The sequence below is a fragment of the Sinohyriopsis cumingii genome, chromosome 5, assembly GCF_028554795.1.
Source record: "Sinohyriopsis cumingii isolate HCF-2022 chromosome 5, ASM2855479v2, whole genome shotgun sequence".
NCBI lineage: Eukaryota > Metazoa > Mollusca > Bivalvia > Unionida > Unionidae > Sinohyriopsis > Sinohyriopsis cumingii.
In genome coordinates, this window is record NC_142965.1 from 106,389,113 (window position 1) to 106,408,067 (window position 18,955).

Here is an 18,955-nt window from a genome sequence, read left to right on the forward strand (position 1 = left end):
TTTTTTAAATCTTCAAGTAATACAAGTTGTTTGAGACTTTCATAATCTCGTTCCACTTTCTTGGCTAAGGTTCCTTTTCTCCCACATTTACTTCCTCCTTTAGACTGTTACTTCTTCCCCCTTCTATTCCTGTCTTACCACCTTGATTTCTGGGCTGCTCTTGAGCTGGCATCCTGAAATTTTCCTGTTGGAATAAGACAAGGGACATAACCCCTTATGCCCCTGCTCTACCATCAGGTAATCAACCCACTTCTGTAACAGATTTACAGTCAGATTAATGGGCGACAGCCTTACAAAGTCATATGTACAAACACAAATCGCCTTAGATAACTGAACCAGCTTTACACAACTGCATATGATTAGCTACAGTATTTCTACGAATACGGTATCATTCACCATTTATATACAGTAATCTATGACATAATGAATTGACTATTAACTGCTTGCATCATAAGAATTATTTAGGATGAATCCAACACATAGACTGTATAATACTATGTTTATAGAAGCCAACAATTTCATTGGGAGTGAACATGGTAGTGTACGTTTATGTGAAAACAAAAAAATAATTACATAGCAAACAGCCATTCATTAAGAGAAAAATTATGCATGCATTACTTTCAGAGTTTGTTATTTGCAGGTAGTGGAAGATTGCCTGGCATGGCAGACAGAGTGAATCTAGGATACACTGAGGCTGTGCTGCATGAGAGTATGAGACTGGAACCTGTGTCACCAACAGGATTTCCCCACATTGCCACCTGTGCAACAAAGATTGGTATGTTCACCGATTTCCTACCTTCCATATCCAAAATATCTGGACATTACAAAGTGATTACTTTCTCTTTTTCTGTATGATTTGTTTACTAATGACAACGTTCATTCCTGCTAAATATATTTTCCTGAAACCTAATATCTTGTCAGTATTTTATATTAATTTACTGGATAAATTACAGTGCAGATTGAAAGTGGTCTCAGTAAACTTGGTTGCATTACATCCTTGCTTTCCAATAAAGTACACTTACATGATAATGTTTCAGTATCTTCTTTCGCAAATAAGTTTCAGGTTTTTGTTGTTGATTTTTTGTTTAATTATTTTTTTGTTGCTTGCTTTTTATAAGACAACCGATATATTGCCATCCCAGGTGGCTAAGCGGTCTAAAGTATACACCTTTATTGATCACTTCCTTATCACCTCTGCCCACGTTGGTCTAAGTTCTGGGGTTTGACTAATGTATGTCAGACAGTCAGCAGCATTCCATGAGTCAGTGGTTCTTAACAGGGTTTTTCTGAGTTTTTCGCCAGTTATGCTGTCTGACAAGTATAGCCTATGTTGTGCTGAGAAATGGCATTAAATTCAAGCAACAACAGTAATAAAACTATATCCCATCTTTTCATTGTATACATATAATGCTGTTAGTGATAAGCATAAACTGTACTGGCCTTAAGCAATATAATTTCTTTCATTTTTGTAAACTCGAAGTAGTAATAAAGTCATCTGATTAAAACCCAGTATGTCTTAGTCATACTGATTAAAGTTCAACAAGCCTCTGTCATACCTTTTAAATCCCATCAAGTCACATTTATCCTGATTAAGACCAAACTAGTCTCAGTCATACTGATTAAAGCCCAATGAAGTCCAGTAAATCTCAGTCATTCATATTATAGACAAATGACGTCCAGCCAGTCTCATTTATACTGATTAAAGCCCAATGAAGCCCAGCCAGTCTCAGTCATACTGATCACATTTCAACTACCGGTAGTCTCAGACATATTGATCTAAGCCCAGCAAGTATCAGTCATTCAGATCGAAACCCAACAAGTTGACACCTACGTATTAAAGCCCAACACGTCTCAGTATACTGATTGAAACCCAGCGAGTCACACACACACAGCTTGAAGTTTATTTCCAACTATGATCCATACTATAATAATGCATGCATGCTGCTGATAGGAGCAATTTCTGGTATTGTGATTGTTTCAGGATGTTAAGTTTGGCTTTGATAACAGAATATGTCACTGAATTAGTCTTCATATATAACTATTCATGCTAACTGAAAACAGGAAAAGTATCCATATTTTACTTTGATGTTATTATATGCTGTTTGTATGCAAAATGTTATTAGGCCTTAATGTGTTAACTTAATGTTGTAAATAACATAGCTTTTTAAAGATTGAGCACTTTATTATCGCAAGTCATACTTATTATTATAAATATTATGATTAGAATTATGATTGTTATTATTATTATTATTTCAATATGCATATATATGCATTATTTTATTTATCATAAATAAACAAAGGACATTTTTATTGGTATGTCATTTCCTTTAAAAGAAAAGTTAGATATACAAATTGATTTAGATTCTAGACTGCTAAGATATATCTTCAGTATGCGAGTACATCTTGTATATAGAATATCTCTCTCCTTTCCCCTCTCATTCTCTTGTTCATTTATAATATAGACATTTTATATTTATCATGTATCTAGATATTTGATACACTATATAACTATGTAAATACTATTTTTATACTGCTGGGATGGGATAGATAACACTCGGATGAATGACCAGGCTAATAGTGATGATACAGTACTTTTAAAAGTATAATCCCAGTTTAATAACCCATAAACACTGTATACCACACAATCCAGTTACCTGGGAATGAATTGAACACATCAGGCTCTTAACAAAATCACACTGGACAATCATGAGTTGCAGCACATGTCAGGTATGTCCGTTGGTGGAGTGTGTCAGATAGTTTTAGTCCTGTCCAGCTGTGGAGCCACAGAATAATTTGGATAAACAAAGCAGTTTCATGGACTGATGCTGCCTATTTTGCCACTTCACTATTTTTAGTCGAGGTACAACAGCCTTTTCTTTATGTTTCAACTTCAATTATATGTTTGTCAATGGATTAAAAACAATGTACATGATGTCCCCAAAAGGTTGTGTTATGACCTGTTTTAGTTTTATACGTTATTGCAGAAGCTGAAATTATTTTTTCCAGAAAATTATAGGTTCTACATACTTAAGTCACTGAAAGTGATGCTAGCACATATTAACTTGTTACATTTCATCCCAGTACATCATGTTTGTATGTATATGTAGATTACGTAATTAGATTTTCATTCCATTTTTTTGTATAGTTTTATCAATCCTTTTGGACTGACCACTCCATTAGCCTAATGGTTAGAGCGTCAACCTCGGACACGGTATGTCATTGGTTCGAATCCTATCTGAGTCACAACAAAGACTTACAAAATTGTTTCTAACAGTGCTACCTCACGTGGCGATCAGCATTAAGCGGTTAGTGTTATCACTGTTTGGCTTGGTGTTGGGATAATGTAATTGGGTGAGACATCATGCTACATGCTTGCGGCATGTTGCCCAAGTGCTAGACATCACTATATACTGCCACACTGCAGACATCTCAGCGATATGACTGAAATGTTTGTAAAGCTACATTGGAGATCCAAATCACACACACACACACACACACACACACACACATGAATATATTTAATATCATTTTACAAAAAGATCATTCTTGGAAACAATATTTTTTATCCAATTGCTCTAGACCTCTTCACAGCAATTATTGCAATACATAGACGGTTTCCTCCCATCACCAGCCACATAACTTGTCCTTTCATTCACTTGTCCAAGTAAGGTAATATGGCCAAATTTATGTTGAAATTTTGATAATAATCAAGCTCATTGGACATTTTTAGATGATCTTACATTTGATAAGCTCAACTTGTTACAGCTCTAGAGATTGTATTTTTGATCCAGGTTTGGGTAAACTTGATTAAAAGACATATCATTAAGATGGTCATTAAGTTTGATTGTAAGCAAGATTTTCATATATTAATGAAATGTAAGTGCAGCATAATCAGTGTTATGTGTTGTTTTAAGCACTTCTTTCTCATGAAATGCAAAGGAGTAACCTTGATAACTGACTTTTGAGAATAACAGGCCTAAATTACACAAAATGTTTCTTCTTGCAAAATATTATGCAGACGAGTATACATTTCAGAAGAATTGCTCATTAAATATAGCAAACTAATAAACCTTGTAGATTAATTCAAATAATTTGTAATTGATTATTGATATTCTTTATTAAATGGAACTAGTTAATATAAAATGTAAAATTGCAGGATGGAATAAGCTATGTTTCTTATCTCTCTGTACAAAACATATTTTTACACCTTCCATACTGACCTAGTGACGCAGGATACAAATCTAGCAGCAGTTCACATGTTGTACCTGTTGTTTTCCAAAGTGAACAAGAATGTGTTCCATGCCACTTTCAAACCTGTTCACAAAGTTGTTGCCATGTATTCCATGCTTGACTGTATTTCATTTGTGATTGTATGACTAGCCGAAAAATCAGGCAATGAGCACACCTGGGGATATAATGCCAACATTACATAAGTCATAAACTGAGTTCAGCTCACCATTCCATAGTGAATATCATGACTGTTTCTACGAATCTGGACGTGATTCAATGTGACATATGTTTGTGCTCCGCATTACTCAAACCACATTTTGTACGGGCATTATAGATGACCTGGTTTGCCTTACCTTTAATGTTTTGGGGGTACAAATGAAGGAATTTGGATGCAGGAAGCTCAGGATGTGGTCCTACAACTCGCTGCCCAACATGCATAATCTTTTAGGACCAATCCTCCCTTTCCACAGTGGTGGGATGATAGCTGGTTAGGAACCGCAGCCGAGTCATACCACAGACATATAAATATGGCAGAGGTTAGTACTAGGGCTTGCGGGCCTGGTACCAGGATAATGTAACTGGGTGGGACATAATGTTACATGTTTGTGGCATTAGGCCCCAGTGCTAGACATCACTATAAAATGCCAAACTGCAGAGATTGCAACAATATGACTGAAAATGTTTTAAAGCTACATAAAAAAATCCAAATCAATCACATACACACACACCACGCATCCTAGAGATTTATCCAGTTTGCTTACCATGACATAGTCTCTCGGTTTCTACCCTTTGGTCCAAACATCATCTTATACGCTTCTACCAAAATCAGATATTCTATTTACATCCTATTCAAGTTGACTCCAGCTATGAAGATGGTGGCATTATCAGATGACATCAAGAATTATGGTAAATTCTATTCTTATAAAGGGCTGACATGATCTATAACTTTTAGATCATCTAGATATTTTTATGAACTCAGAAATGTTCAGTATTCATCCATCCCAGCATGTTGTCCATCTGGGTTTGGAGTTACTCAGCAGTCTCACTTTGGTAAGGCTCGCTTATATTCAATTAGTCTGGATCGTTGCATTCTGTGAGTTTGTTTCCAACACGACTTAGCTTTTTGTTAGAGAGTTCTTGAAACTCTTGGATTATTCAATGCACAACAATCTGTATATGCACACCCTTACAGATGGCCTTAATATCCCAGTTGTGCTCTTTTTAAAGTACCCCATATCAAACAGTCGTTATCATGCATGTTGTATCATCATTACTGTGTCATTTTGTGTAACCCATGTTCGCCTATGACTGCGATTTCTCTGGCGGGTCCCGAAGCAGACATGACAGTATTTACTGATGCCAGTATGTTTGTGGTGCACACATCTTGTTGAACATTGCCACTGTTATCAGCACATGTGAACCATTGGATTGTCCACTTCACATCAACCTTCTTCAGTTGTGCAGTTTATTTAGTAAGGCTGGATTATGGAGGTATAACAGTTACATCCCTGATGTTAATGTAATTGGGTAAATATTCTCAAAGAAATATAATTTACTTAAAATTGGATTTCTAAAACTTTAGGAATTATATTTTGTATAAGTAACTTTAATTGGAACAAAGTACCCAAATATTATTTCTCCTTAAACTCTTCTAAATTTATTGAAAGAGAGTAAAAGACTCCACAGTTATAACTAAATAATGCCCTTCTGACTATAATTTCAATTTTTGTTAAAGACATTTGACTCTGTAGAAGCGTACGAAATAAAAGCGTTGTCAGTAAATTTAACTTTTAAAGATTTTCTTTGATTTTGTGCTTGAGCAAGAGACTATGAATAATGATGCCTTTAGTTCTGGAAAAGATCTTTATTTTCTTATAGTAAAATAGGTAAAATTAACATGGTATACAGATTGGGAGCTAGTTTATACAGGTTGTAGTTTTACAATAATGTATGAACAGGTGAGAAATATCAGTTTCACTATGGTCTCTTGTTGGTCGTTTCAATTTTAGTGTCATTTTGAGCACTTTCTAGGCTTTATAATATTGGAGAAAGCTGAGCCAAATTTTACTAAGGTCACAATGTCGGCCAACCTAGGCTAGCCGGGGTTTGTACCACATATGACCCTTGGATTATCAGCCTAATGATCTACCACATGACTCCTTCATTCATTTTGTATTTCACTTAATGCCAGTTTCTGCTTAGGTTCACTTCTCATCAGCTCAATTTCCTGTACATTAATTTTTTATATATCTATAAGTGGTGGATAATGAGAGGTTTGTTATGTACACCGCAAATCATTATATGGATAGACATGAATGTTGGAAAACATGAGTTGTGGTGATGGATATATCAGTGATCAGCAATTAAAGAATGCATCCATTTATTTCAGTTCACTTTCCTTCTTTGATACTTTGGTATATTTTTATTGTTTTAATTTGAATGTTCACGTCACCTTTGAATTTCCATTGCTTTCCATTTATGAATGAATACAGTGGTGTTATGCTGCATGTATTAAACCAACATTCAGTAGTTTGTATCATGTCCAACAATCTTGTAGCATACAGTCAAATTTTAATGTAAAAAAACCCCCACATCTTTAAAATGAGAGATTGCATTATTATTGATCTGTGCAAAAGGATATCAGATGTAAAATTGAAATATCATATACACTGCTGATAAGTCAAATCCAGGTGCAACACCATAGACCCAGATAAACCATGGGCATAATGCACGTCAGGCAGATCATGGTCTGTGTTCATTGTTCTACCAATTATTTCTAGGCAACTGCAGATACCCAGATCTGCTGGTTCATTATGCAGCAACAGCTTTGGATTTGTGCAGTTGCATGTGAAATCCAATTTATCTATCACATTACTTTATATAATACAGAGTTTGCTCCCTTGTTATTCACATTCTATTGATTGTTTATTGACATGAAGTGACATACAGAGCTTTGATGACTGAATGAAGAAATTAAAAAGAAATACATATGTTTGACTAAACAAATACAATAAACATGTTTAATTTCAGTTGGTTCTATTGAAGAAAATTGCTCATTAAACTAGTATTATGTAGTGTTTTCATATGAATACACCAGTCTATGGTAAATTTGATCAAATTTAAAGAAAATTGTATTTACGCAATCTTGTTACTTAAATGTAACATTCATATTTCCTCACATTATGGTCCTTTGGTTTGATTTTCATTTACATATTTAGGTGTCTACTGTTGAGGTGTGCACAATTGTGAAATTGGAAAACATTAAAGAGGCAATGAAATAGGTACTTTTACTGACATTAGAGGCATATTTCAACGTGGAGTTTTATGCACTGAAATGGATACATATCTGTATTTGTTTTTCTTTTGCTATTTCAGGAGATTATGAAATTCCTAAAGGGACCATGGTGCTTATTAACCACTGGGCTTTGCTTCATGACCCAAACAAATGGGATGAGGTTGAGAAATTCAAGCCAGAACGCTATTTAACTGAAGATAATAAACTTGGACCGAAACCAGAGAGTTGGATACCTTTCTCTGCTGGTCGAAGAGTTTGTCTTGGGGAAATGGTGGCTAAACCAATGCTCCATCTGATTTTTGCAGGGTTAATACAGAGGTTTATGGTGAAATTTCATGATGGTGTTGTCCCTGATTTGACACCAAAAGGTGGTATGATTGTGCTATACCCTCCAGACTACAAGCTGATCTTTGAAGATAGATTGTCAAAATCATAGAGGGTGGACAGTGAAGATTGTCAAAGTGATAGAGGGTGGGCAGTGGCGAAACAGTTTTCTTTCATTATAGTACTCTTCTTTGTAAAACAAGATTTAACAGAATGCAGTAAATGCTGAAAACCTCATGCTCAAAATTATAAAAATGGAAAAAGCAACAAAAAAAATTGTTAACACATTGTCAACATTTAACAGCTGAAACATTATTTTAAAACAACGGTTTCCATGTCCTAGGTACCCGGACGAAATTTTACATATGGATTGAATATGGATTCTATACGTACTTTTACAGAAATATCCATATCGACATTTTTGTTCAATAGCTGAACCACTCTTATGGAGATCAGTGTATCCATATGGAAATGTTATGGATTCCTTACATACTCCGTATAGAAAATGCCATGGGATATATAAATTAGTCCATGAGATCTGTAGGTTGTCCATATGGAATAAAATTAAAATTCCATATGGAATTTGGCAATACTCCATGTGGAATGTTTGAATAATCCATATCGAATATGGCAATTATCCATATGGAATTTGTGAATAGTCAGTATGGAATTGGGAAATACACCATATGGAATTTGTAAATGGTCCATATGGAATTTGTAAATAGTTCATATGGAATATGGTAATAGTCCATCCCGTACAAAATTCCCTAGGCATACTTAAGGCGGATGTCAGACGGGTTTTTAAGAGCTTTCTGCCTAAACCTTAAAAAATCTGCTTCAGATTTATATTCAATTGCCTAATGACTGTTAGACATTATTTGGAATCAATGATAAATATTCACAATAATTTTTCAAATGGATCATAAATTTTATTTTGACAGAAATTATCAAACATGATTTAGGTTTCTCTTGTCCTGATTTTCTTTCTTGCATGCAAAACTTAATCCATGATGGCATCACTTACGTCTTTTTCGTTTCACTGAAACGTTTGGTCAGATATCACAAATATTTCGACCAAACCTTTCATTGAAATTGTTGTGAGATCTCACTAAAATTTCACTGAAATATTTGTGAGGTTTCACAAAATATTTGACTAAAAATTTTGTGAGATTTCAATAAATTTTTGATCATTATATAGAATTTTACTGAAGTTTCAGTAGCTTGTGAGACATTTCAAAAGGTTTCAAATTAAAAATCGATATGAATTAAAGAGGACTTTATTAACCAAAGAGACATTAAGTGCGCATGAAAAAATAGACTTTGCAATTATGTGACATCCAAGGCAAGAGACATGGGAGTTAATAATAATAATAATAATAATAATAATGATAATAATGATATAGCAATAATAATAATAATGATAACGAGTTTATTTAGAGAAGGTAACACTGTTAGTTACAGAACTAATCTACCTCGAGGTCTTCCATTTTTTACGTACAATATATACAGTATATACATTCTGATGGGGAAAATCTGGCTTGACATTAAATAATTCAGTAACTTTAAAAATTAAAGTATCAAGCCTGTAACATATGCCCAGGCATCCGTGAACACATAAACATATGTAAAATATAAAATATTAATCTGCATTGAAAACTTCAACTATGAAAATAATGCAAAATTACAGAAAAGCATCCATTTGAGACATTGATTATAGAAAGAAGAAATGCTAGGAGCCTGCTTTATGTCATTTGTACTGCAGGCTTTATATTTTATTAACGTACACACTGTGATGCTGTTGTGGTCTCTTGAATTATTCCTTGTTCCATAAGCAACCGTGACAAATGTTTATCATGATATAATTGCTCTTATTTTACACTGAATTCAAATACACCTAGAATATTTTGATAATATACACAATAATACCTCGCGATATTGAAAGATGATTCTACCTGTAGGCCAAATAAATTCCACAAAGATATGACTATCTTTGATAGACATGAGCATTTGGCAGCAATTCCCACCAGTGATCCAATATGTTGTCCCTCCATAACTTCATTCTGGAACTTAATCAGTTTTGAGTTATATAACTTCAAAATCACCCAGTTTCAATTCATTGTCCTATTTAGCACATTAGACGCTATTGTAATGCTCTTTATGGCACAAAAAGCAAAATGCTAGTCCTGGTGTTCAGTTTTCATACAGATTGACCAATTGCGTTCCCATCGACTTTGCATTCAAGCTATTCTTACTGCCGCACATTTTTCAAAAGGTTATTTTATCTCGTATCCCGCTAGAAATTCGAATAGCCATGTTTAGCAAGCATGCTCATTCCCATCAGTTTCCGTTACGCAATGATTCATTGGGTAGGTACAAAAAAAATACCAATCAGAAAGCTCTTTACAGTGATCATTTTTTAAATAATAAACGAAACAAATTATTATTAGAAAGCTCATTACGGAATGGGAGCGGATTATAAAAAATAGGTTTCGGAGAGGGTATTAAAAATTGATCCGTATCGAGGAAAATCATATTCTGGTTAGGAGAAAAGAAAAAAATCTGTTTTCAAACCGAAAACATGAAAACTTGTTTGAGGACAGTTAAATCTAGTTGAAGGTAAAAAAAAAATATAACAACAACAAAACATGAAAAAGAAATATAACAAGGAAAAATATGGACAGAAGTTATTGTGCCCAAAACAATCAATAAAATTACAGCTATCAGAAACAGGAAATATAAATATTGCTGAAAATCATTCAAATTGTGCAAGAAACAAAAATTAAATTTTGTTATATCTTATTGATATTTTTTATTGAAATGTAGGTGATATTACAATTACAAAATATCACTATATTTTCAGAATTTTTGACAAACTCTCAGTGACAGTTCAATCAAAAATTCCCACTGATATTTTCAAAAAATGTTGGCAGAGTCAGTGAAATTCAAATCACAAAATATCGCTGATAATTTCAGAAATTTTGGTAAAATCTCCTAAAATACCATAAGTTTTGTAAAAAATGACCTTTGAATGGATGTCAAGAAATGTTCACTCTGATTTTGTTGAATTTTCAGTCACATTTTCACAAAAGTATGATTTTTGTAAAGCATAGTTTAATATGAAGCCAAGAAATAATTATTTTTCAGAGTAAACATCAGATAAGTCCAAAATCCTCCTTGCATCAAATTTTCTTAAGTCCAAAGATTCCTCAATGCTTGTACTACCAGCTATTAATATTCTGATCATGTTTACATTTTCTCTACTTTTTTGGTCATGTCTTTGTCTCTTTTTAAACATCTGTGGAAATAAATTAAGGAAAACTGACATGCATGTGTTTTCTTCAAATTGATATGAGTATATATTCATCCTTCCACATCATCTACACTGACATATACATGTATTCTAACTCCCACCAATATTTATGTTTGAATCAGATAGCTTAGGTTATTAATTCTTCAGAGAGTATTTTCCATGAAGTCATAATACATGAGCCTGCTTTCCATATGGAAAAAGTGCTTATGGATTAAATTTGCAACTTTATTCCATATGCAATTTTCACTTGCTGTGAAGTACTTATGAAATTGATATGGAATACATTTTTTTGATTCAATACGTTTTTCAGTCCATATCTCTTCCATACGGATTCGTGAAGTATTCCATACGGTATCCATGATAAATTTATGTACGGGTTGCAATCTAAATCAGGGTTGTGATGCCATTCTGGTGGGCCGCAGAGGGTTCCTTATGATTTCTTTTAGGGTGGCAAAACTTATCAAAATATGGAAAATGGTCATGAAGTTCTTAATGAGACATTCACAAAAGTTTGTGAACCACATGTTTAAGATCATTTTGATTTAATTGGACATCAACCTGTTTTAACGTGGACCTGTAATGATCAGGGTGATGAATTCGTGATTACCTACTTATGAAGTGATTTACAGTGATGGGCTCAGCAATGTTGTTCAGGGTCTACTCCGAAGGATAGCCCCAAAAGCAATACTGATTGCAAAACAACTAGGAATGAAAGCTATTGACGTTGTTTGTGATAAAGATATTGGTGTTGTTGGTGATGTTGCTGGTAATGCATTCTCAGCAATCAAGGATAGAGTAACAGGATTAATACCACGAAAACCTCAACCACCAGTACAATTTCCAAGCCCTGAAAGTATGCCTGCAAACGTCAGTAAAATAACAAATCAAGCCACAATGAAAAACTAGCGGAGCTGGCCGAGGAAGCAGAAAAAATTTAGCATCAAATATGATAGCGGGGGGTGGTCTTCTTGTTAGACAAAAATAATTATAATATAGATTTTTAAGTGTATATCCGATCCAGCGTTTGATATGGATGCACCAGTTTTCATCAGTTTTATTCTTATGAAGCACAACAACCAAATCAGAGTGTACAAAGTGAATTACTGGTTCAGGAAACAAGCAGATATTTCTTACTCGCTGAGGCATTTACTGAAGTAGGAGGAGAGCTTGTAAAAGACGTCTTCGCTAACACAGAATACGGAGCTGATGCCAGAGTTGGTTTTGTTAATAATGGCATCATGGCGCTATTTAAAAGTGCTGTGTACATGATTGATGGGAGGGAAATTGAGATAAATCAGGATAACGTTGACGTTGCTATAACAATATTAGGTCTAGCAAGATACTCTGATGATTATACAATATCAGCTGGTCCATCAATGATGTTTGCGAAGGACTATTCCGATCATCCTGATAACAGACGGTATGATATATGGCGACCAAAAGACCGTGCGGCTCCTCCTGCTGATGTTGCTATAGAAAATATGATTATTAATTTTCATCCAGATTACAACATAGCATTTGTAACGCGTCAGACAATGTCAAAAGGGAAATCACTGAAGATTTTTGTGCATGATTCCACTGTCCTTTATCTTTGGATTTTCCAGAAATTTTAGGAAAGTTATTTTTGGAGCGAAACACTCGATTGCACTTGTGAAGAAAGGTAACAATGATGCCATCTGGAGTGAGGGTGGTGGTGCTGCTGTTAAAGTAATTCTTTTCAGCTCTCGTTGTGGATGCCGGTAATGAGGCCATCAATAGCTGAAAAAACAGCGATTACATTCTTTTATGGACTCAGGCGGTAAATCGATATTATCATGGCTGACGGCGACAACAGATAGTACTTAGAGTGATGTTGATGGTTTATTTACACGGCATATAGCTCCACAGCAAGTTGTTCTCCGCCAAGGCATATATTTGTTGCGCTTCAAGATGTCGCACGATTAAACTCTCAAGAATGAAGTTCAATGATATTTGATAAACTTCGCGTCTCTGAGGTTTCGCTACGGATAAACAGACATCAAGAATCATCTGACGATATAGTGTTAGATATTAATCAAAATTTTGTAGCACATGTATATCATCGTTTGATGACATTTACGGGACGCGATGGGGGCCCCGAGTGGCCGAGTGGTCTAAAGCGCTCTCCGTTACGGATCACTGCCATCTCACCTCTGTGTGCGTGGGTTCGAGTTTAGGATTCGGCCAATGTGGGTATGCGAGAAAGCTTGCCAGTAGCTTCTCGTGGTCGCTGGTTCTTCCCAGGTTTTTCAGGGTTCTTCCTCCACCATTAATACTGGCCGCCATGCATAGCCTATCGTGTGCTGAAAATGGCGTTAAAAACTACAACAACAACGGGACGCGATCAAATCATAGACACAGGATTGCAAATATCAAAACTAGATTGTACAAAATTGTATCCGATCTATTACATTTCAGTCGTTGATATATATATTCGTGCTCGCTTAAGTCCAGGTGGTGTTAATTACAGAGCAATTGCTGTTATACTCATCAGCAAAACAGTGTTCCTTGGATGAGCTGGTGGACAAATGAGAGTTTTTAACGCTCCAGTGGAAAATATGTAATTGCAATTAGATCACCGTTGATATTATAAATGACATATCATCATGTTAATGTCAGTCTGACTCCTGGTCTGATTAAAAAACTACAATCCGTGTCGGTAAAAAAATCCGGAACCACAATAACGCTAAAACATAACCAGATCACAGGTGGTCAAAATAAATTGTCGCTGACAGAACCTCAACTCAAAAAATGCAACGATGATAAGAAAGCCAAATCTGGAATACGAATTACTTTTTATGCAGGTGCTATTTAAGACATAACTAAATCAGTTGGAATATTTATATATTTCCACTTCTCGCGGAGATACCAGCATTGATAGCCGCTGAAGCTTCAGCCGTTGAAAAAACGGCGCGTTATGTGCAATTGGAGTCGCTGCTGGGATGGCATTATAAAAAGCTACAGGAAAGGATCTAAAATTTCCAGGAACTCCCTATCGATACGGACAATCCGTAAAAGGAAAAGGTCTGAAGCTTCCAGGAAAAATTCGTTAGCAGGACCGCTAGCGGTCCTACAGATGTCAAATCATGATTTACTTGATTTATTTGATGCTGCTAAAAAAATTAAATTTCAAAAATGCTGAATGTGTTTTTATGCGCGATCAGTTGCCGCATAAACCGAAAAATACTGAGACAAGAATTATTAATCTTGATAATAATACTGGCGCTGATACTCACTGGGTTGCATATGCGATTGATCCACGTGGAATTATTTATTTTGATTCGTATGGGTGGGTTCCACCAAAAGGTTTTATGACTTACGTTGATCGCGTGCAGTCCAACATAATAAAAACAAAGCCTGTCTGGTATTGAACATTACCAACACAGACAATAACTCATCCACCAATATGCGTCCGTGAAGCAATTGCTGTATTCGACGCTGTATTAAAATAAAAATTATCACCTCACAAAGTTGTGCATTATTATACAAGTGCACAATTTAAAAACCGCATTTTAAAGCCATGATTTAGAAGGACCTTAAAGTATAATGGTAGTTATTTACGGAAGATCTCTCAGTGACATCACTAAGGTTTAAAACAAGCGCCGACGACGTAGATCTGTCAAATTACGCGCCTCAAGATGAACTCGCTGATATTATGAACCTCTCTGGACTTGACCGAGACGAAGTTGTTGTTTCTCAGGATAAATATGATGGCTTAAAAACAAGTAATATCAAATGAAATGACATAGTTCGTAGAGTTTTCGGTGCTACCTAGGATACTATTGCAGTATTTACTCACGGCAGTAAAATCAGAGATTGAAATATATCAATTGCAGCTATTCGAAATGAAATTGCAAAAAGTGTTGCTAATCGTTTACGATCTACCGGTAATACAATGACAGGGGAACGGAAAGAAAATAGTTGTTTTAAGAGATATCTGATGAAGATGCCGCAACAAATAAAAAATATGTAGACAATAACTATAATTCCGTAGATTCTAAATTATCCACGTTAAGAGGTGAATATGACGTTCACGTAAATATGTTTTTAAATACTCGTAGAAATTTTCAAAAACTCATTAAAATCGCAGCTGATTTCTTTAGCACACCGTTGACTGTTAACGTGAAACTCTCTGATATTAACGCAAAACTCAATGGTATTAAGACAGATGTGCCTGATATTGAAACGATTAAAACAACCTAGAAGATGTCATAAGTGGGATTCTCGATATCGCTAAAACAATTAATCTGATTAAAATTCCCCACACGCAGATTACCAACAACACATACACAATGTCATCAGGATTCCTAACATGGTCACAGCAAAATAACACTATCAAATATACTGCAGAAGTCACTGGCGTGTATAGACTGTCTATGTTTAGCAATGCACAATATAGTATATACCCTACGTATCCCTGGCTTAATTCAACCGATACCTTTTCTAGAACCGCATGTATTGTGTTAAATAGCGGAGACGAAGAAACATTTATACTAGAATCAGCTGATAAGAAATTAACCGCGCTGTCTTACTGATGTTAGGAATTTGTTGTTGAAACGCATAAATTGATTGCTAAATAAAGTATAATGGCCACTTCAATCGACGTTAAAAAATTTAGGTATAATCAAGTACGTGAATGGTAAACAGCGCTAAAGGGTATCGTTGACGTGTATACAATTAAGGTACAAAAATATCGTAAATGCGCAGTTATTATTGACATAATAGTCTGTTCGGCGTCTGCTGTTTTTGCTTGAACCGGCGTAACTTTAATCAGCGTCGACACCATTACTTACAGTTGTAACAATTTGCGTCTCAGCGTCAGCAGCGTTTGCTGGTATTTTTAATATCATTGTAAAAAATATTCCTTCATGCACGAGTGTAAAAGTAAGCAATTATGTAGTACAATTACATACTGCAACGTTAGCATACTCGAAATTATCCTCGTTGATATCGTCAAGCCTTAACGATGGAGCGATATCAGATTCTTAGTTTGACGCGATGTTTAAAATATACAATAAAGCAATTGATTCCGAAAATCGTGATTTAAATCATGGCAGTTTGAACAACGGCACAATTACTTCAGCAGATCGTCACGAAAACAGCACGGTTGAAAACCACAATGATATCAGTAAGCTGAACTAACCCTGAATTCAGTGTTGTTTTTCTGATTTCAATTCCAGTAAAAGAAATTGCATTTGAGCAGTTCGAGTATACTACAGCTGGCCCAATATTAGGTCAAAGTCGTTTGTGGATGACCGTCAAATAATTCGTTGGTATTTGCGAAAACAAATAAGCCAGATGGAACACCTGACTGGCACGTTGAAGGAATACCGACCGGAAGTTATCAAATAGAGCAAATCAATGATGAATGTCAGCGTAGGATAAAATCAGTGACTGAACAAGAATCATATAGCTATAATTGTCCATGAACCGACGTTATCAGCTTGGATAGAGGTAAATTCGCCAGGTTACTGCGTTGAAATTTATTCGAGTTTGATCAGGTCAGTGTTAGGATGGCCTGAAATTGCACCTAAATATCAAGGACCGCCAGAACCAACGCAGGCTGATGTTTCCACTTACGAGCGGAAATAAATAGCGGAACCAGAATATTGGAGAATTTATCCGTGCAGTTTTTGTTGAGGGTTTTTTGTCATTGGGGCTGGTTTCCGGAAATAATAGGTGATTTATACACCCAATATGATAAATTCAATCTGACTGTCCATGTACAATTGATCAAACCATTTTTCGATCCCACTAGTGATGAGATTAGACAATCATTAAATCAATTACAAAAGTTATTTTCCAGGTTTACACAGCACTAAAACAATGACATAAAACAAGAGATCATAGCAAAGATACAACATCTGAATCAGGTTATGTTAGATTTTGAACTCATGAATAAGACTAATATTTGGAATATGAATCGCCTCGGTTATGAATTTGTTGATTATCGTGGAAAAACGCCTACTATAACCCTTTTACAGATGTTTCTAAGATACTACGCGATCAACGAAGAACTATTATCAGATTTTACACTACCAGTATTAGAAACCAGCGAACTAAAGAAAAAGCACTCTACAATCTTATCAAAAAATAATTTCTTAGAATCATGGAGTCATGGAGAAAAATAAGTCCATCGGCAAGTATTCTCCGACATAATAGTAATCAGCACAGTGAAGGTCGTCATATTTCGCCGCGAATTGTAAATATAGCTTCAACGATCTCGCTCAATCTTGTATGTGATGCAATCGATTGTAGTTATCAGATGGATATTGAAAAATCAAATCAAGCTCAGCAAGTATATATTATTTATACTTCTACTGCGTAGGTCCCTCCCGGGTATTTGATTTTTTTATTGATGCAGGAACAATTAAATGAACTGCAGCGAGAGCATATTACTATGATTACGTACGATACAGATCAGATTCAGAATTATGCGCATTCTTGTTTTGAATTTCATTGACTTATAAAAATATTGTCTAATTCTGAATAAAAATATCATCTTATCAAAAACAGAAGAAACAAATCACATAATAATCTTTGACAAAGTCGAATCAATTAAGTGTATTATTTTTTATACTGATTTTTCGTTAATTTGATGGCCCCACGATAGAGGCCTCGGAATAACAAATGATGACATATCACCCGCTACAAAATATCATACACATGCGCCACAACAGGGGCCTAGATTTCATTTTCATTACTTTAGTCACTGACAGTATTTTCACGATCTGACATAATCGTTCTTAATTGTCTCACACGTGTGTTCATAATTATTTTGTTTGTATTCATGAGACCATTCAGATCTATTTTTTCGATCGAGCGCGACAGTGATACGAATTTATGCCCTCTTGTTTCCTAGACCACAGTCAAAGATTTGAACATATATTGTTGAATTTTCTTAATGAATTTGTATTCTGATAGTAGTGTATATCCATCTTAGAATTTACGCTCTTGTAATGATTCATAATCACAAATAATTTTTTCATGATTTAGTTCATCATATACTTTTAAACCGTCATGTTTTAACTTTTTAATTGCAAAAATAATAGCATTGATATTGTTTTAGTTCATCATAGAATTAAAATGTATTTCAAAATTACTTACACAACTCCCATGTCAATCCCTAGATTGGCAAACGATTCGGAAAATTAGAGATAATGTTTGTCTTTTTTAAAACAACCAAAAATAAATTGTTCATCAATTTATAACAAATTATTTTATACAATTTCAGACTCTAACTTATCTAACAGAGTTATTCTCCTTGACACTGTCAAGGACTTTGTTATCAAGGTCATAAATTATTTAAATTACCCTGTCTTAAGAATGAGTTATTCTCTGAAGTAAAATATCTTTGTTTGTATTTCTTTGAAAAATGCATTATTTGTAATGCCGATTTCCCTGTTGTACCGAAGGAAAGAAAATAAACCCCCAAAAATATTGATTTATAAACGAGTACTATTATATTAAAATCCGAAGAGGTTACTCTAAACGCGTTACGTATCCTCCACAGGATTATCTCCCTTGACAATATTGAAATTATATTTTTTGGTTATACTTCTGAGAAAACGCCGATTTAGTTATGGTGGCGCTCACCAGATAATATGTACTTTTGAGAGAGTGACATATGTAAGGTGAAGTAGTTCGCATTTAAAACATGCACAGTGGAGAGAATGTTTGCATACCTCTATGCTACATTAATGTAATGTGGATGATATTTCTTTTGGATATTGTACTTTTGGAAATTTTACATGATTTAAGCACACTGCTAACTAAAA

General features: G+C 34.8%; 1 protein-coding gene across 2 annotated transcripts in view; it reads left to right on the forward strand.

Moving 5' to 3' along the window:
* The window catches only part of LOC149799935 (steroid 17-alpha-hydroxylase/17,20 lyase-like), a 57,028-nt gene extending 45,857 nt beyond the window's left edge, over positions 1-11,171 (forward strand). For both annotated transcript variants that reach the window (XM_089959395.1, XM_089959396.1), the window contains exons 10-11: positions 641-775; positions 7,606-11,171. In XM_089959395.1, the coding sequence (XP_089815521.1) occupies positions 641-775; positions 7,606-7,961 (491 nt within the window). In that variant the 3' untranslated portion in view covers positions 7,962-11,171. The remainder of the gene's footprint in view (positions 1-640; positions 776-7,605) is intronic.
* The last annotated feature ends 7,784 nt before the right edge of the window (positions 11,172-18,955 follow it).